Raw genomic sequence first — 20,575 nt, 5'->3', positions numbered from 1 at the left:
AAAGGAACAGGCAGAGACAATTAAGGGAGGTTGGGGTGACCCCCTCAAAGATCCACACAACTTGATACTCAAGAATTTAGTTCAGTTGATGTCTTCACCTCAACTATAAGCTTTTTGAAGGCAGGGACACCCTTTGTTTTTGCTCACACTCATGCCCTCTTGGAAAGGAGCATTAGAATTAACTCAATAAAGTATCAGTGCATTTCTGTTGCACAATATTTCTTGAGTGCCTACTATATGTTGGGCCCTAGGTATACAGCAGTGATTGCAACATGGTCCGTACACTTAAAGGAGTTTTTAGTGTAATGGGGATGATGGAAATCAGCATAGCTAAGTTCCAGGATTAAGATTATACAGTAGTTTAGGGAGCACAGAGAAAGGGACCTGATATTACTCATTGAATGACTAAAAACCAAAGGCTAGACAAGCGTGAGGGAGAACAGGATGTCTCAGGTAGGCTTCAGAGAACCAAACCCTAAAGTAACGCCAAGCACTTAACTTACTCTCAGTGCAAATGTTCCTTGGGGTAGGCAGTGTGCCTGCTGTCTCAGTGGGGCCTTGGGTTCCAAGGCCAGCTCCCACATTCATAAGGTGGCCATATGCTTGTCCAGGTAAAAGACGTAGCTGATCACTCAAATGCCAGAGACAACAACTTAGAGGCCTCTAGTGATAACTTTTATATTACTCATTTTTAAAGTCAAAACACTCTAAAATTCTATGGAGGTGTATACTTTTCCTCCCCAGAACTGTGCACCCCAACATCTGAAATCCTAGAAATTTGACTACTTCCTGCTTCCTCCCTGGCTTCAATCTATTACCTTCTTTCCTATTTCTCCCTGAGCCTCTCCGTTCCCTCTCCAAATGTCCCCTAATCTTACCCCAAATCAGAAAAATTCCATGAGGGGCCCAAATGACCTTTCTGTCCTCCAATAGAACTCCCACTGGCCTCAGCCAATGTCAGAGAAAACTTCCATCTTCTGCTGTAGCAGCAAAGTCTTGATGACAACAGAGTCTTTCAAAAAAGACATGTACAGATGGAAACAATATGTCAGGAGTGACGCTCAAAGGAGTAAAGACACTCACTAAGTGTAGGGTGGGAAAAGATGAATATTCAGGTGAAGAAAACATCAGTATTAGAAAATCAGCCAATGTTTAATAATGGAATGAAAGATGTCTTCACAGGGCTGGCAGGAACCATGATGACAACAGACAGCACGTTGTCATTTCGCCCCAGTTTGGATTACAGCCCTGAAATCAAAGGAAGGAGGGAGGGAGGGAGGGAAGGAGGGAGGGAGGGAGGGAAGAAGGGGGAGAGGGAGAGGGAGAGGGAGAAGGAGAGGGAGGGAGAGAGAGAGAGAGAGAGAGAGAGAGAGAGAGAGAGAGAGAGAGAGAGAGAGAGAGAGGTGTGCTGGCTTTTAAGCTAGTTAAAAAATTTTAGATGACAAAGAGGTGCTGTTTTTCTTTATTTTTTGAAATTGATAATTCTGTAATCAGATAATATTGCTAATGCTGAGGTTACCCTTTCTATCAATTTTTATTTTAATTAGGATCATAATTATTTTCACGCAATGTTGTATCTCTTTTTTTTTTAATTTATTGGGGTGACGAGCTGCTGTTTTTCAGAGCACTCTTCTTACACCATCAAAGAAACAGCCCTTGAAATAGGTTGCCAGTCGCCCTGAAACTGGGGTGACTTGATTCTCATCCTGAGGTCTCCAGGTGGTTGCTGCTTAGAGAGATTTGAGGGGCACTGGGAAAGCTTGCCCCAAATTATTGGGTCTGAGACTCCGCCCAGGGTCCGAAGCTCCTCCCTTAGAGAGGTATTTTCTTTTATTCACTCCTATGTTCACTCGCCCAACAAGTAATCATTGCACAGCTGCCACGAGCCAGGAACTGTGCCAGGTGCTGAGAATAGGTGATCCACAAAGCAGTCAAGGACCCTGCTCTCAGGGAGCTTGTATACCAGCCCAGTGGTTCTCAAACTGGACTGGGCGTCAGCACCCTCTGGAGGGCTTACTGAAACACAGGTGGCAGTAGGGCCTGCAGTTGACGTTTCTAATAAATTCCCAGGTGAGGCTGATGCTGCCAGTTCTGCTGAGAACCACTGTCCCAGTGAAAATAACACCACGAGAAGTAATAGCAGCTTGGGAATGATGAGGTTGGACGGCGGCAGAGTCTCCTCCTGGATTCCGCTAATGGTGTGCCCTGTGGCACAGAGTCCAGACGGTGCCCACATCTACCAGATCTTCCTGCCCCACGGTGATGTGGAACTGGCTCCCCACAGGACTGCCAAGTGATAAGTCAGTGGGCTTTCTGCTTGCCTGTCCCATCCCGGTCTCGGAAGATCTATTTCCCTTTGTTCTAGGTCATGTCAGGGTGTCAAAAGCTGCAGCTTCAATCCTGAGTATAATACAAGTTTGCCATAAAAATACAAGAGAGGATTCCCGAAGCCACAGAATGAAGGCTTTTACAATATCAATTCAACCCTTGTAAATTTAATCCAAGGTTATTTGTTGCACCAAAATCTCTTTACCGTGATGTATTACTTAGTTACTGAGGTTATCACAGCCGTATCCTAAAGTTGCATAGTACATAAAACATTTCAGTTAACAATGCGGGAAGGTTAACTCCCCCAGATAAACTGCAATCACAAGGGCTAGTCCACATGACATGCCTCTGTCAGCTTCCACAAGCTATTGATGGTTCAATCAGTTTGTTTTGAAGGTAAAGTACAACAAAAGGGCAGTAAACTTATTCAGACTGTCAACAGGGGCTATCGGGAATGGGGCTTGCAGGTAAGTAATTCTGGGTGTTTTAAGGCTATTATCAAACAGCAATGGTTGAAGGAAGAGACAGCTACTAATAACACAGAAGGCAGCCATCATAAACCACTTTATGGCAGAAATCCCCGTCTATAAATCCTGCGACACCCGGAGACAGCTTCAGATTTATAAAACTGCTTGTTAAGCCAGGACACTGCTTAATGAAAAGAGATCCATCTAAGTTCTAAGTCTCGTCCCTAGCTCCAGAGGGCAACTCCAATTTTCCTGACCTTCCAAGGTGGCTGGGCAGAAGTCCCAGGGCCTGGGATTGGAAGTCAGGGGCTGGGATAGGGAAGGTGAGGTTATGCAGAGATCAGGGGTCCTGGGACGGTGTTTGAAAACCTATTTGTCTCTGTCTGCAAACAGATTCTCTAAAGGTTCTCTCTCTTTTTATATTGAATCCCCTGCACACAGAGCTTTTCAAGTTCTCTCTCTTTTCATATTGAATCCCTGCTCCATTTTTTTAAAGGACAGGTCTAAGGAGACAACTAAAACTGGTAGGGGGAGAAAAGGAACAGCAGAAAGGCTTTTCTGTTTGAATTTTTGCTCCAAAATCAATTTTCTCTGCCCAAATCCCAAAGCTCCAGCATTTGTCATCTAGGCTTCAAAGGCGAAGGAGTATGTTCTTCCCTCCTGCCCACAACTGCTACTCGAGGGGAGCTGGCTGCTCCCCCAAAACATCACACAACAAAAATACCAAGATGAATTTCTGTTGTCTCCTCCTGGGGTTGGCTGCCCTGTTTCTTTCTCTGAGGGACCCTTCTCAAGAAATACCAAGTTTCTAGATTCTGAGAGAATTGGATATAGGGTCACTGGAGTTTTTTCCTACTTCCTTCCATTTATGGCATTCTATGCTTCTTCCCATCAGTTCTTGCTGCCTACTCGCTCCCATGCCTGGGGACAGGGGAGAGACAGAATAAGCGACTGATGCCCTACGGGGTTCCCCTGGAGGAGGCAATGGGTAATCCATGAACTGTTTTCAATCTTTTACAAAACTTAACAGAACAGAGGGAACATGCCAACACAATATCAAGCTTCTTTGCTTTTGATTGGATTACATCAACGCTGTTCGGTGACATTGGTTAACTCATGCTGATCAAAAGCACTGATCAACAGCTAAACGTGTCTGACTAATTTAAAAAAGTTAGCAATGGCTTAAACAAGTTTATTTAAGAGACAGAGCTTTACAGTGTGGGAAAGAAAATTTAAAAATAGGGGAGGTCTCCACAACAAAAGACTTTGGACTAACAAGTCAGAGGCAAGAGCCCAGGCTCTGAGATTATCTTGCTGTGAGATCTTGGCTCAGTCTCTAACATCTTCCCAAGCCTTAGTTTCTCCATCTGTGCAATGAAGAGAACGGGCTGAAGGATGTCTAAGCCTGTCTTAAGCTTCAGCTTGCTTGAATTCTATGTCTCAAAGCTAATTTACAATAAATACATCCATAGCCTCCTTTCTTATTCTTTCTTATTGCTCCAATTTCCTTATATAACCACCCCCTCCCACCTCCAGGTAAAAGAGGACTGTGAGAAAAAAAGTCAATAAAGACCAAAGAGTAATGAACAAACAGTGTGAGTGGAATAACTCCAGATGCTTAGAGAGATGACAATGATCTCAGCTCTAATGAGCCGAGGTGAGCTCACCTCCAGCATTAATGAATGTCTGACAACTGGCAAAGGCCAGCTGATTTTCCTCCCAGTTCACCGGCAGTATGTTTGAAGTCTCCATGCAAACAATACACCCACAGGACAGACCAAGGCCCTCTACAGAGGGTAACCAGCAATTACTCTGTGGGCTTCTGTCACTTTGATCTCTGGGTTGTGACCTTTGCTTTCTTGTGATCTTCAAAGCCCAGACTGTAGATTAGCTGGAGAATGCTAGCTGGGTTATGTAAGCCACAAGTTTTACAGCTCCTATTTGGCTGGGAAATGGTGGTAGCCCAGAATGGCCAACAGACGGCGGAGGGTCCCTCCCTCCTTCCCTTTGGCTGAGTGCTACAGACACTGGGCAGGCCCCAGGGCTGCTCCCTGAGAGGGAACAAAGGAAAGGTGCCACATTTTAAATAATTTAAAGTGGTGAGAAATACAGAGGGAACTACTGGGAAGGAGGAAGGAAGGAGAGGCAGTGGCAGGAAAGAACGAATGACACACAAGGGTCTAGTGACAGAAGTAGAACTGAGAGATCATGAGACCAATTTCCTTATTTGACAGCTGAGGTCCAGCACTTGTGTACTGTTGCCCTTCACTCTCCTTTCTTTCCTGCAGTCAGAAGAAAGAAAATGTTTGCAAAGGACAGCAAGGAATAGACCATTCTTGGCATCCAAGTTTCCCAAACTTGATTCATTTTTTGGCCAGTGCTGAATTCCACAGGAGGCCCCACGTGGTTTCTCAGAATGATGGTGGTCTCCCAGGCCAAGCTCTGCCTCACCCACTCTCTCTTCCTGCTCAAATCTCAAAGGCTGCTGGTTATCACATTCACCTCCATTCAACATTCATCCCAAAATAGCAGCACAGTATGTACATACAGCAAAGTACGGGCATGTTTAAGCTCCTATAATAACATGGCAATGGACAGTTCTCAGGCATGATCTATGATGAATGGCAAAGAGAAACTCCAGGCATGGTTTTGCTCCTGCCCCAGCAGGCCCAGGCCACTGCTTGACAACTTGGTAGTATGTGCATGCTTGCATACAGAATTAATGAGCCTGTTTTACTGTGGGAATGAATGCCAAGAAAATCCAACCTGATGTAGCGAGAGTAAGTGAGGAAGGAAAAGGGGTGATGTGGAGGGAGGGGAGAAAAGGATCTGCAGACACCAAAGCATCTGTGAAGCCATTTCCAATAAGTCCATAAATCTAGTCACTTCCCATTTCTGGTCCAGTGGTTGGCCACAACGTGACCTAACACTGGGGAGACCTCTCTGAAGTCAACATCTCCCATGGAAATGAAATGACAGACATACTTGTTTTGATGTATGGCTAGGTGACATATTATAAATATTACATCACATAACCACGGAGGATGCCAATCAATAAGAAATTTTTTTTAGACAGCATTAAATGAGCCATGGGTTCTTGCTTCTGAATACACTCCTTTAAGGCTCCTACTATCGCTTAAATGATTAATAGGAGACATATTGTCAGAAAACGTACTTAAAGTGAAAAACAGTAAACCATAGAAATATCATTCACTTTTTAAGCAATTTTCTAGTGAAAATGTCACATAAATTTACATAGTGGCCCTAGTATTAGGCTCTGGATAACAGCTAGAAGGAAGGCAGACCTCACGCTTTGTGGATAAAGAGACAGGAAAATAGTTTACCAAGATGAAAAAGAAAAAAGGTGACTGCATTGCTTTATAGAAACCAAAATGCCAAAAGGAACTCTAAGTTCAAAAGTCTTAGTATGAAATCTTAAAATTTCTCAGGGTCAAATGAAGCACAAACTCCAGGATGAACAAAAAGCAGGGCTGCTTACAGACCATGCAACAGAATTACAGCACACACACATTTATCTCATCCAAATGCAAGTATGAGAGTGCTTGTCAAACCAGAAATAAAAAGTAAAATAAATAAAAAACTTAGAATGACTAGAGAATGGGCCTACTATTCCACTCAACAATCAGATGTTGTACACTGAACGTGTGACTAGATGAGCACGTACCTAATGTTCCCACCAATCTTAGTTCCTGTTTCTCTCAGAGTGTGGTCACCTTGCCATCATGGTGGGCAACTTCTGGATTTTCTATAATTTTTAATAGATTTGATTTAGGCTATACACAGCCTCTAGAAGCCAGCTCCTCATGGTAACTTTGCCATATGTGCAACTAACAGTCTTCCCAGCCTCGTCCTACAACATCTTCCAGGGGAACAGATCTAGAATGAGGAGCACAGGCTTGGAGGGTGCCCAAACCACCCCATGAAATGCATCACTCACCTAGAACTAAGCCCTTCCTAAAGAATCATGCCCCCCAAACCAGGACTTGGATTGAGTCTGAAGGTGAGTCTCTTGTTCAACATCCAAATGGTTCTGATTCCAAATAGGCAACGGGCATCGGAGGTGCCCAGAGGGCCCTGAATCTCCCTACAATAATTACTCAGCACCTGAGAGGAAGGGTCATTTCAAGTCAGTTCGAAAAGTTGCCAAGCCCCTCTTCCATGCTCAGCACTACTTTAGGTATTAGTGAGGCTTCAAAGGGCAAGAAGATGAGGCTCTTACCTATTGGAAGCCATTCTCTGGATGGTGAAATATATGACGTTGTGAGAGAAATATACAAGATAAAATGGTATGAGATAGTAAAGGAAGAACTGTAACTGCTTGGGAGCCGAGGATCTCCACGAACAGAGATTTTAAATACTACTACATAGCCCAATAGTTCTTGATTAGGCATCAGAATCACCTACTGAATGTTTTGTTGCATTTGCCACTAAGTGAATCAAAATGATTTGGATGATTCAGAAGTATAGCCTTGGTTAAAGGTCACTGATCTAGGCTGCTTCCCTGCCCCACCCCCATTTTAAAGGTCCCACTGGCAAACTGGACTCCACATCAGATCATCTGATTTGACCCCTTATACCTTGGTCTTTGTATTTTTGCCAATGTGACCAGTCACAGTAATAATAGTGTTAGCTTTTCTTTTCCTTTTACAACCTCATAAAGCCCTCTATTTAAGACTAAATAAAATGAGGTGGAATTGGAAACTTTCCTTACTCTACTTCTCTCATTCTAGGAAACAAAATGTGCCTACAGTTCAATCCACATATAGAATCATGAATGAATGAATGAATGAGTAGATGTGTGAATGTGTGTGCATATACACGTGTACACTATACATGGCTATTTCAACAAATTAAACACAGAAATCTAAAAAAAAAAAAGAAAGTCAGAAAAAATGAGAATTTCCCAAACAATACTTAGATTACTAAAAATATTGACTGAGAGAATTTGCTCGGATTTGCTTGAACTTTCCAAGACATATCTTATAAATAAGTTGCTGCAAGAAGATAAAATACGTTTTAAGTGATTCCTTCATACCTGAAATCAGTCTGTTAAATGCTTCAAAGTTCATAAGAGTGTTAAAGGGCAAATTAAGTTCTAAGTGATTAAGCAACTTCAATGTTTGATTTAGAAATTTGTAATTATTCACTTGCTGGACAGTCACCATAGTTCTCCTAATAGAACGCCATTCAAATCAGCAGTATGACATCCCAAATGAAAATCTTCATGATGGAGAAAGATTTAATACTTTCTTATAAGTAGGGTTAGAGCTTTATTCTAAGATTAAGCCATCAAGTAACCTAGAAAATGCAGTTAAAGGTATAAATTCTTCCTAGATAAGAAATATAACTAAATTTTTGCTTTAACCTTATTTATACTGACGTGCGTGTATTTTTTAAAACATACAAAATTTAATAGCTTTGAATAGGCTAGCATTTCTTACAGATTTGTATTTATACAAAATGAATGCCCCCAACTATATGTCTTCATGGGTCACCAAAAATTTTCATATGAATCACAATAGAACAAATTCTTCCTCTCATACCATTATCTTCTTTCCCCAATCCTTCCAAATTTATCTTACAGTAGCTTTACTTGCCTTATCTTTCCTTCCTTCCTCCCTTCCTCCTCCCCACATTGATTCAAGGGGGGTTTTAATGAGAGCATATATCATAATGGAGGGGCGACACTTATGAAAACATCATTAAAAACATTTACCAAACAACAATCGAGAATGAGAGCATACAGAATTAAAAATGAAGAAGGACAATCAAGCAAGTTTAGTAAAATGGGTCAAGAGACTCCCTAATAGAGGTGAATTTGGATCAGATGTTTCAAAGCAGATAGTTCAGAAATGGAGAGAAGAAAGAAAAGCATTTCTACTGGGAGCCTGTCAAAGTACCCGCTGGTGGTCATTGAAATAGCCTTGTGGAACAAAGTTATCAGTCTTTGGGACTTCCTCTTGGGATTGTATAGAAGCTCCCTAAACTTTGGTGGGAAGCACTTTCTCTCCCAAAAGTGACTTTGAGGCAGACCACAGGAAGAGCAGGGGTCAACAAAATATAGCCCAGGGGTCAAATCTGGCCTGCTGCCTGTTTTTTAAAAATAAATTTTTATTGGAACCTAGCCCTTCCAGTTCATTTACTGATTGTTTATGGCTGCTTCTGCACTATAACAGCAGATCTGAATAGTTATAACAGAGACCATATGACTTTCAAAGCGTAAAATATTACCCAGCCCTTTACAAAATGTTTGTCAACCCCTGACCTAGACCACCCAAAACCTCTTCATGTTTCTTGACTCCTGTGACCTCAACAAATGGAAACAATGGCTACAGGTTACCCAAAGGTGAAAGTTTAACATTATTATGAGGAGTCCACTGATATTTACCAAATATCTAGTATGCACCAAATAGTATATTATCCCCCCAAAGATGCTACTTTTTCCTGTCTCTCACCATGTTCAAACCCCTGGATACTCACCTGTATCTCTTGTAGTCTTCCTCATCCTTTTCCAGGCTGACTAGTTCATTGGGACACGCCACATTACCCAGCAGGCTGAGGTACTCCAGAGCTGGCGTCACTTCTGCCAGGTGATCAAGCAGACACTCCAAGTCAGTGATGTGACAAAGGTTAAGGATCTTGGTCCAGGAAGACAAAAGACTTGGCAAGAAGAATAGACCATAACTGACAGGGGAAGCCTAGCAACTGATGAGTCTCGGCTGCTCCCGTAAGACGATGTGGGTGAGGGTTGAAATCAACTTAGCTGTGGGTCTCTGACATGGCTAGTTTTTCACTCCTACTGTTGGGTACACAAACTATCTTTTCTCTGGACAGGTAAAGAAGGCTAAGTTCAGATTACTTGAGAGAGAATGAATGAACTTAATTGTTTTGTCACACTTTTCTTTTCTCTATAGTTCTGTGTTTTTTTCTTTGTGTGTGTGTGTCTTAAATGATGAAGGGTAGTTTCCATGTAGTAAAATATTTTACAATATGCAAATCCACAAAATTTATTTTTTTTCTCGTAATGAAAGCAAGACATTATTTCCAAAGGCTTCATTAAAAATAGATCATTTCTCCTTTAAGGGGTAATTTATCATTAAAACATACAGGAATGGCATGAACACAAAAAGAAATTAGCCATCCCCTTATGAGCTGAGAGCCTGTAGTGGAGCTAAGCATTGCTCAATGGCTTCACTGGTGGCAAGAAAGCATTGTATTGCGGGGTGGAGGGAGGAGAACAAAGCTAGGAGGAAAAGAGTAAATTAGGACAAGTTTAGTCAAGCCAGGCAGGTCAAAATGCATTTCCTGAGACTCTGTTGTGAATCTGATATCCTCTGAAGGAAAAAATGGGAAAGACCAAGTAGGGTCATGGTGATGAAATTATCTCATGACCCATCATCCCCTTAGTGGGATCCACTGTCCAGTGAAGGCAAACACTGAGACTCCCCCAAACCAAATGAGGAAGAGCGATAGACTCAGGGAATCACAGGCACTGGGAAGGACTAGTCCACATATCATTCCCTGGCTTGAGCCACATACAGGTAAGCTGAGCCCTAGGCAAGGTGATGATTGGACAGGCCATAAGAGCGGCCATGGATACTAGGAGCCTGTGGATGAGAGGAGTTAGCCAACATCAGCAGAGAGAAGGGCGTCTGTGACAGGGAATGATAGCAGAGCATATAGGGGCTAAAGATATAGGGGTGAAAGCAGCACATGAGTCAAAGACATGGGGTAGTTTCCAGGAGTGAGGTACACTTGGACGTAGAAGATAAAAATCACAGAGAAGAGCTGCCCTTACTCTCTCAGGAGGTTATCTCACCATGGGATGTTATTCAAGTTTTTCTCGTTCTTCCTTTCAACTCGTCGGGGAAGAATGAACTCCGAATCCAACCAATGTCTGAATCCAGTTCCTAACATATCTGCCAAGGGGTCACCACAAGGTAGCCCATTCTATCTCTAGCCACTGACCCAAGGTATAAAGGCTAGCACAAAAATAAGTCACAAAAAAATAAGTCACAAAAAAATAAGGCATTCTTCTCTTCCTCGTGATGACTCTTCAGATACAGTAGTACCTCGGTTTTTGAACGTCTCCATTGAACATTTCGGTTTATGAATGCGGTAAACCCCGAAGTAAATGCTTCAGTTTTCGAACACACCTTGGAAGTCAAACATTTCACGTGGCTTCCGCTGAGTGCAAGATCTTGAATCCTAGCTTTCGGCTGTTTTCGAACGTTTCAGAACTCGAATGGTCTTCCGGAATGGATTACGTTCGAAAACCGAGATACCACTGTAGTTGAAACCTCACATGTCTTTCATAAATCTTATGTTCTCTAAAGGAAATTCCTTCAAGCATTCTTCATACACATGCTCTGCCACCATCATATGCAGGAACAAGCACTGGACTCTGGGAGGAGCAAGACAGAGACACTGAGAGGGAGAACACAAGCAAAGAAGGGACAACTGGTAAAAGAGGGTCCCAGCATACTCATGCACTGTGGGTTTCCATTGGCCAACATCACCCCCATTTCCTAAACAAGGACAAGACAATGGACACTGAAGTTATCAATCTTTCAAATCTTCAGCAAGTAACATCCAGGAATGACCACCAAGAACCACTGCAATGAGAATGAGGAGAAGGGGGTAACGTGGAAAAGACCAGAGAGAAAGATCCCAGCAGAAAAGGTTGGAAGTGTAGTGAGTGGTCAGCAGTCAAACACTGATACACTTCATCAATGAAGAAAACATGCTTACTACTTTTTAAAGTTCAATCATCACGTTCCTTAAGAAAATCATTTAAATAAAACCAACTGAAATGACAGTGAACAATTTCAGGGGAAATGTGGCTTTTCCAGCAGGTTCCATCTCTGCATGCTTCACAGTCATTGCTACGTTAAATATAGAAGAAAGGGTCCTGCCACTACTCTCTCTGCTGGTGCTGCACTTAGCCCTGTTGTCACCTCAGGGACCAACCGTGTCATCCAGGTGGGTCTCCCATGCCTGCACTTGAACTTGCTTGTGCCTTAGTCCCAGTCCTCGTTTCTTCCCTTCAGGGTTTGCTCCAATCCTCCACCCCACACATGGGACTCATCAGATGCTCCAAGGAGCACTAGGAGTTGTCCTATTGGGTTGTCCTGAAGCCTCATGGCCAGGCTCTGATTATCGGGGGACAGCCAGATGATCACTCCTGCTGGCCAGCACAGTCTTTCTTTTGTGGGACTGCAAGAGAGTGGGCTGTCAAAATGGTGCTGACATATTGATGTGGGGAGATTCCAATTATTTATGTACACAATGGCCCTAGAGAACCTACTGGAAGCCCTTTCTGCTATGGATAGAAAAGTCTAACCAAAACCGATTTCCTTGTTAGGGACAAACTCGTTAAACCTTCATCTATTTTTTTTTTTTAATCCACTGTGTGAAGGTGGGAACATGAAGAAATGGAATTCAAAACTGGCAAGACTTTCAAGTTGAGGAAATATTGGGCAACTGAGTTGAACCAAACTCCCTCTCATTTATCAACATTTAGTGATTAGTGATGGGAAACCCAGCATGTCACCACCCAGGGAAGTAGGCCCAGTTTAATCTGAGTGAATCTTCAGATGTTAATTTACCACAGAGCTAATAAAGCTTGTATGTGAGGGCTCCTTGCTTGTACAGGTCCCTTCCAGAGCCCCAAGAAAAGCCCTAGTAATCGTGTCACATGGTCACGTATTTTTGTACAATTTGCAAAAGTAGGTTATTTAAAACCCAGTTGGTTAAGATCGATCACTGTTTTTCGTCACTAGGACATCTTCCATCACATTTCCCTGAGCTGAGTGACGTCAGAGTGGCTGTGGAAACCTAGGAACCTGCCTAAGAGAAACTTGTGAAGAAGTGGCGTTTAATTAAGATTCAGTGGGAAATATTTGTGTGGTTTATAGTCATTTCTGTGTCTGGTTATTACAATAGGACCAGTAGTAATGGCTTCTGTAATATTCCTATCACCCACCATGCTGACACAACATGTGGGAACCAATAAAACTAATGATGAAATGTTTAATGAGTTTATCAATTCAAAGAACATTTAAAATTAAGTTGTTGAGTACACACACATACACACACAAATAACTTGAAATATCCTGAAAAAAAAAGAAGTCATATATAAAGGAAATGAGTGTCTTTTCAATATTTAATAATTCTAAAAATTTTACCAATAATTTAGTGGTGAAATTACCAATAACAAGTGGTGTAACTGAAAGAAACATCCCTAAACTATGAGGTCTGACAATTAAGTTCATGAATTCATCCTAAAAAAAGTGCTACATACCTGATTGCTGAATATCACTAAGGTTACCTTCGAAGTACTCTCCTTGGAAAGCTATGCACTGACGTCAGTGCTTAGTCCACCCTTCAAAGCAATTTTGGAACTCTTTTCCTGGAATAACCATCAAAGCTGACATCAGAGCTTGATGTCCTGAATGTCATCAAAATACCTTCCTTTCAATATTTCCATTATCTTCAGGTAAAGAAAGAAATCACTGGGGGCCAGATCAGGCGAGTAGGGAGGGTGTTCCAATACAGTTATTTGTTTACTGGCTAAAAACTCCCTCTCAGACAGTGCCGTGTGAGCTGGTGCATTGTCGTGATGCAAGAGCCATGAATTGTTGGCGAAAAGTTCAGGTCATCTAAGTTTTTCACACAGCCTTTTCAGCACTTCTAAATAGTCAACTTGGTTAACTGTTCTGTCCAGTTGGAACAAATTCATAATGAATAACCCCTCTGATATCAAAATGGTTAGCTACATCGTTTTGACTCTTGATTTGGACTGACGGAACTTTTTTGGTTGTGGAAAATTGTCTGACTTCCATTGTGTACTTCGATGTTTTGTTTCAGGATCGTGTTGGTACACCCATGTTTCATCACCAATGATAACACAGCCCAAAACATCGTCTTATTGCTCCAAAAGGTTATAACAAACTTCAACTCTCCTTTGCTTTTCTTCATCGGTGAGCTCCTTCGGGGATAATTTTGCACACACCTTTCTCATGCCAAGATTTTCAGTTAAGATTTTCCTGTTTCTCTATTGATGTTTACTTGGTCTGCTATGCTTCTCACAGTCAGCCGATGATTTTCACACACAATTCAATGAATTTTTGCAATGTTTTCATCAGTTCTTCTTGTTACTGGCCACCCTGATCTCTTCATCAATGATGTGTTCTCTCCCCTCAGAAAAATGTTTAATTCATCTGTACATTGCCATTTTCTTCATGGCATTATCCCCATAAACTTGAACTAATCATGTCCCTGATTTACTTCCAGTCTTGCCAAGTTTAACAAGAAAATGAATATTTGTTCATTGCTCTAATTCAAGCTCAGACATTCTCACAACAGCACACAAAAAAATACAAGAACAATAATGAACGCCACTCAGTAAGAACTGCCACACGTCGACATGAACACAGCTGTGAGACACTGATATACAAGGTTATGAAACCTTACGGAACTGTTTGTACAGTGCTGCCAATGTAAGCGCAGGGTGGCAAGTTCGCAAACTTAATTGTCAGAATTTGTATTAAAAATAAAAATCAATTAGATAGAATTATCTTTCATTCTCCCCATAGAAAATATTATAAACGTTAATTATATAATGAAATTATAAGGTAATTTGCAGGAAAAATTAGGAAAAAAGTTTTTATATGGGCATGCCTAGTACGTCTAGCGTAAAAAGATTACTTTTCTAAATATTTTAATGTGTGGTATTTTTCAACTTAAATATTTTTTAGTATACTTCCATATATTTCTATTCCAAATAAACATTCATCTTCATACTTAATTTTATATTCACATATATGTAGGTTTGGCCTTTAAGGGGGCCTCCTCAAATTATGTAAGTTTCACACTCCACAAAATCTGTATGTGCCCCTAAGCAGGAGGCCGTGGAGATATGGACTCATTTAAATGTCTTGAGCATTTCTTGGACAAAGGATCTGCAGGTTTCAAGAAGCTTCAGCCACCCTGTGCCAATGAATCCAAGGAATTCTGGACTTCTGTGGCCTTGGAGCCTGATTTGGATATTGTATGCGGCAGAAGCCAGACTCTGTCTTCTTAAGCCGTTCAACTACCTGCTAAATGATCCACTGGGCTGAGCCGGGTGGTCTCCACCAAATCCACACCACGCAGGAATCACTAGCACCTACTTCATGGATGCTCTAGACCAGAACTTCATCATTACACTGGTACCTCTGGAGGATGAAACGTGAGAAAGAGTTCTAATTGGTTTCTCGGTCTCCTGGGTCAGCCAGGATGAGCACAATCCTCTCTTGCCTGATTGCGAGCTCTGAAATAGAACTTGTCACATTCCTTTTTGTCAAATGGCATAGGTAATTAACTGGAGGCAATCAGAGGAGGCAACTTGGGGTCCCTGGCTAACCCAGACCACCACGGTGGAGACACTTTCACAGATTCTCACAAGGGCTTGTTTTGTTTTGTTGTTCCTTTTTTAAAATTTGCAACTATCTGGCACAGTTTCAATTCTCTCCAGCTGGATTCTCGCACACACCTGGTTTCCTTCATCAAGTCTTCTCTAGAGTACTTGCCGTTTAGAATTTTTTCAATGTTGTCTACAGAAAGTTGCCATGGCAGAGCCCAGCTGTCATGGCTAGGCTTGCCAAGGGAGATTTTCTGCTGGGGTCCAAGATCAAAGCAACATCTTGCCTTGGAAGTTTGGAGCATGAGGGAGGAGGGGAGTCTCCTGGCATCATGGCCAGTTGCACAGGTCCAAAGCTGTTTCCCAGGTGAGGTTGGGCATGTATCCTCCCTCTGAGCTCAGCTTCAGGTCAGAAGGCAGCATCTAGAACCATGGAGAGAATTTCAAGCAGAGCTTATCCTAATATCGAATTTTTGAATGCTAACTAAACAGTCTAAGTGACATATTATCTCATTTTGATTTGAAAGAGAGTCAGAAATACTACCACATCCAGAAAACAATTAAGGAAACTAGGGTCAAAGGTCACACTGTCAGCAAATGACAGTCTATAGTCAAACCTCGATCCTAAGAAATGACATTTCTAGGGGTATATGATTTGCCTTTTGCTACCGCAAAAGGGGAATTTTAAATACTGAAAAATGAAAATTTTTATATGCTTTTGTGGGAGACCATAAGTGCTATCATCCAGCTGTGCTCTGTAACTCAGTTATTTATAATTTATACTTATTCTTGTCAAGTATTGAAGCTTTGGCTAACAGTAAAATGTACCAAGAAGTTGTAGTCTTTGAGTGTTAAAGTGATGTGTGTGTGTGTGTGTGTGTGTGTATTTATAATGCCGTTTAAATTTCTCAAGAATGTATATTACCCAATTTATAGATAAAGAAACTGAGGCCTCTGACAAGCTGCAGAGATGACAGAGAAAACTGCTGCAGGAACTCTCCTTACCACAGCTCAGTTGTACTACATGTCTTCCCGATGTCACTACAATTCATACTATCTCTTCAAACATGTACTGAAGCACACAGGGAGACGGAAAATGAAGCAATGAATTGTGATTTAAAATGAAGTCAGCTTGTCACCCTTCCCCCACTCACCCCTAAAGGAAAAGTGGGTGAGAATCATTTGATTGTATTGTACGAAGGTTAAACGTCTCTATTTTCCTGACATCTCGTCTGTTTCCTTATTTGGGGTTGGGTATTCAGACGTGACAGGACTGAGACCATGACCAGGTACCCACTCCTCCTGGGCAAGAGCCAGGGACAGTGTGTACACACTCTTGCGTGAGTGAAAGAGAGAGAGAACATGAGTGCTGGGGAGAAGTCAACTCCATGACCAGTCACTACCGGGCCAGTCTAAATGAACCAAAGCAAAGAAGTACGTATGAGACAAGCTATGAACCAAGAGATGAAGAGGTAACCTGGGAAGACCAGGACGGGCACACCAAAGCTGAGGGCTGAACAAAAGGGGAATACACGGCAAGGAGAACAAACGTGGAGGTCAAGCAGGAGGCATGCAGCCAAGAAGGGAGACAGTGGTGCACTGAGAGGAAATCTGCCAGTCTGGGCTTGGGCTCTGGAATCCCTTTCATGAGCTCCCTGCTCCCAGGAGGGAGCAGGGCCGTGTGGGGCCAGGCACAGGCAGCTGACTTTGCCACCATCTCAGCTCTTCTTCTTGTGCAGTGATCACCTCCCTTCCCTGGACGTCAGAGTTTGGGGCTGAGAATTAGCATACCTGAGTTCCAGACTGAGCTCCACCACAGACAATCTCTGTGACTTCAAAAAGGTCATACTCACCCAGTTTTTTCATAAAAATGAGAATTATTCTCAGTTGTACCCAACTTACAGAATGATATGATTTTAATATTAAATTTTACAAGTCAAAGAAGCACTTTAAACCTAACCTGAGAGGCCTCGGTTATAATGTGGCCCAAATAAGATCCAATAAGGTCACATAATTCTCTAGGATAATAATAAAAGCAATAATATTAAACCTTACATAGAACTTATTATGTTACTATACCTTAATATTTGTGAGATTTCTACAGTAACTCTCACAACAACCTATGGGTAGGTACTATTATTGTCCCCATGTCACAGAGGAAACCAAAACATAGACATGTTAAATAATTTGTCCAAGTCATGCAGCAAGTGGTAGACCCAGGTACAAGCCCAGGAAGTCTGGCTTCAGAGCCTGTTGTTCTTAACCACTATCTGACAGGCCTCTTGCTAAAAGATAAAAGAAACCCATTACCCAAGTTCCCAGGGTCAAGTAACACAGAGCATTGTATAAACACATTTAACTGTGAGTAAAACCCAAATGGAAGACTCTAGATTTGCAAGGCAGATAAAATGGGTGGGACTGGGGTGGGGGATGGATAACCATTCTACACATGACAAAAAGCAAAAAATTAAAAACAAAAGAAACTTCACAAAAGAACTTGAAGTGGAATCCCATTTGATAGCAAGCTTCCCAATATGTTTGAAATAAGATTCAAATGACAAGAGTTAATACTCACCTTTTTAGAAGGTCAATAGTTACTTGATTCTACGTCTACCTTTATTACAAATATGGAGTAAAATCTTAAGGAGACAGAATACCAAGGCCTGTGTGTTAGATTGTTAATGGAATGAGTCATGCCACTATGTATTCATACCTTGTATAGTCCCCACTCACATTTGTTCTACATTTAGTATGTGACTTGCTTTGGCCGTGGGACAGCAACACGCATGACAGTAGGGCTTGACAAGTACTTGTACATTGGGGCTTTGCTCTTGGAACACCCCTCCAATGGGGAAAGGCCTGTGCTCGTCCGTGGGAGACATTTAGTTCAGCCAACCATCAGCGCCAACTCCAGACATAGGAGCGAGGCCATGTCAGACCATCTAGCCCCCGCTGAGTGTCCATATAACTATGGCTGCTTGCGTGACACAAGGCAAAACTAGCAGAAGAATTGTCGGCGGAGCCCTGCCCAAACAGCTGGCCCATAGTATTGTACACAAATATTTATTTGTTAAGCCACTAACTTTTGGGGGGTGAACTATTACACAGCAAAGCTAACTGACAGAGCCCAATTCTAAGGCATTTCATGAAGTAGCAATAGCAATATGGAACCTAGTAACTGCTGGAGAGCCTCGGGTATTTTCACAAACAGGTAGGATAGTCAGTTCACTGAAAAGGTGGAGTCAGGAGTATTAGGCTAAAAGGATGACATATAACACTACTGCTGCTTTTACCTGCTTTTAGTTCTATAACTTCTGGGTCAAGTCTAAGGGGAAACTGAGCCAATCTTCACAATCATACCAATAACCAGGAGGAGAAAAAAGTCATGCTGCATCCTGAGAGAGCCAACTATTACCTTTCGAACCTACTGATAACAGCGTACCACAAAAGAGCACAGGGGCAGAATTAGCCAGCTTGACAGCTACACACTGCCCTGTGCTTCAGTCCCTCCCAGGCCCTTACCATCACTCCCTCAGCATTACTGCTCCAGATCAGAGAAATTCAGGCATGGAGCAGAGAAAGGACTCAACCAAAGACAAACGAAATCTCTCTGCGCGCTAGAGCCAAGAGGCCTGCTAATCTCTGGTGACAGCGATACTGAGAATAAAACCATCATGCAGTCCAACTCCTTTAAAAATGAGAAACAGAGGCTATTAGAGGATGACTAGCGCAAGGCCACACAGCCTGATTCAGCTGGCTCATGAACACATGTGCAAGAACTCTAATACTCTACAGTGATGAGGGACACGGGATATGGCGTGTGGCCCGAGGGAAGAACCATATCATCCAAATTCCAATCTAATAGTCCTGCTCTTGACTGAGTTGAGAATATTGTCCAACTGTTCACCTAAGAGAGCCAAGGAAACCATAAGACACACTGACTACACCAATTTTCCAAACAATGACTAGGAAACTTAGTCATGGCCAAAGGATAGCAAAGGGAAAAATCAATCAGCATTTCATCATGATAAAGACTGGTATTTAGTTTAAAGGGCTTTCTCCTTCTCCTTCTATTAAAATGCCAATTAATAATGACTACGAGTAGCATATTTTACAGAATATAAACTTATGACTTGAAGTATAAACAGTGCCTAATAAATGATTTTGCAAATCATTCTTAAATGCTTACATATGCATTTAAGAATGTTCAACCTAACTTGTGTATCTGGTTTTATATCCTCCTCTAAGGGAAAATGCCCTGATCCCTTTTCTATTTCTAATTTACCTTGTGGTCATGAACAAGTGATGAAAAGACTCCTGGTCGCAGAAGTTCCATCAATAAAACAAGATGATTGGACTTCAAGTCTGAAGCAATACAGTAGAATGGAGAGAACTTAGGATACAGCCACAGTTGAGACTGAATTCGGGACCTACGGTCTATATTTCACCTCTTACCCCATCTAGGAAAAAGGAGTAACTACACTTTTTTCACAGGGTTTGGTAAGAATGAAAAATCATATACTTAAAGTTAGTCAGCACATTGCGTGATCTACAGGAATGCTCATTAAAGAACAGTTAATGATAATGATGCATTCATTCACTTATCCCACAAACATTTATTGAAACTCAACTCTGTGCCAGGCATTATTCTAGGTGCAAAGGATACCAGATTTCACAATACTGACAAAACTCCCTGCCTTGCCCAGCCAGCATTATGATGGCATGGAGAGCCACAACTTGAAAATTCGAGGAGCTGTGTGCCCTGTGCTGCAGAATGGTTCTGATTCCATTCTCAGCCTCACTCCACAACCCAGAGCAATTAGTTCCTCTGAGTCTCATCCCCAGCTGGTTAGGTCCTCACCAACCTGGAGGCCATATACTAGCATGGCTCTCCTAGGCCTCTCCCATCACTCTACTATGGTAAACACCACAAAAGGCAGAGCTAGGCCCGGGCTTCACACTCACCTACATACAGTTCACTCAGCCCCTCCCGTCTCCTTCCTCAGAACTGTTCCCCAGGCCTGCACCAGAGCCTTCCTTCCAGAAACCTCCGAGAAGGCTTAGCAGCATTACCCTCTACTTCCCACCAGAGGTCGCCCTCCCACACAAGCGCAAGCAAACAGCACCCGGCTCTGCCTTCTTGGCAGCAGTGACATTATTTTCTTTCTCTATTTTTATCTATTAAAAAGATTTCTTCACAGCCATAACTTAGATCTCTACACTAAAATGGAGCAACAGGAAGATATAATGGTGCATTTCATTTATGAATGACCTATAATAAATTACTCTGAAGTGTCCCGAGTGCCAGAAGACAGAACGCTTTGTCTGCCCATGGACTGTATTTCACATACTTTAA

General features: G+C 42.2%; 1 protein-coding gene across 2 annotated transcripts in view; it reads right to left on the bottom strand.

The window, feature by feature from the left end:
* LRMDA (leucine rich melanocyte differentiation associated) overlaps positions 1-20,575 on the bottom strand; it is a 1,035,628-nt gene that overhangs the window by 452,794 nt on the left and 562,259 nt on the right. For both annotated transcript variants that reach the window (XR_013995024.1, XM_081075038.1), the window contains exon 4: positions 9,297-9,436. Coding sequence is in view for 1 of the 2 variants with exons in the window: in XM_081075038.1 (XP_080931164.1) it covers positions 9,297-9,436 (140 nt within the window). In the remaining variant the exon portion in view is untranslated. The remainder of the gene's footprint in view (positions 1-9,296; positions 9,437-20,575) is intronic.

The sequence above is a fragment of the Rhinolophus hipposideros genome (genome assembly GCF_964194185.1).
Source record: "Rhinolophus hipposideros genome assembly, chromosome: 15".
Classification (NCBI taxonomy): domain Eukaryota; kingdom Metazoa; phylum Chordata; class Mammalia; order Chiroptera; family Rhinolophidae; genus Rhinolophus; species Rhinolophus hipposideros.
This window is presented reverse-complemented; position numbering and strand designations above follow the sequence as displayed.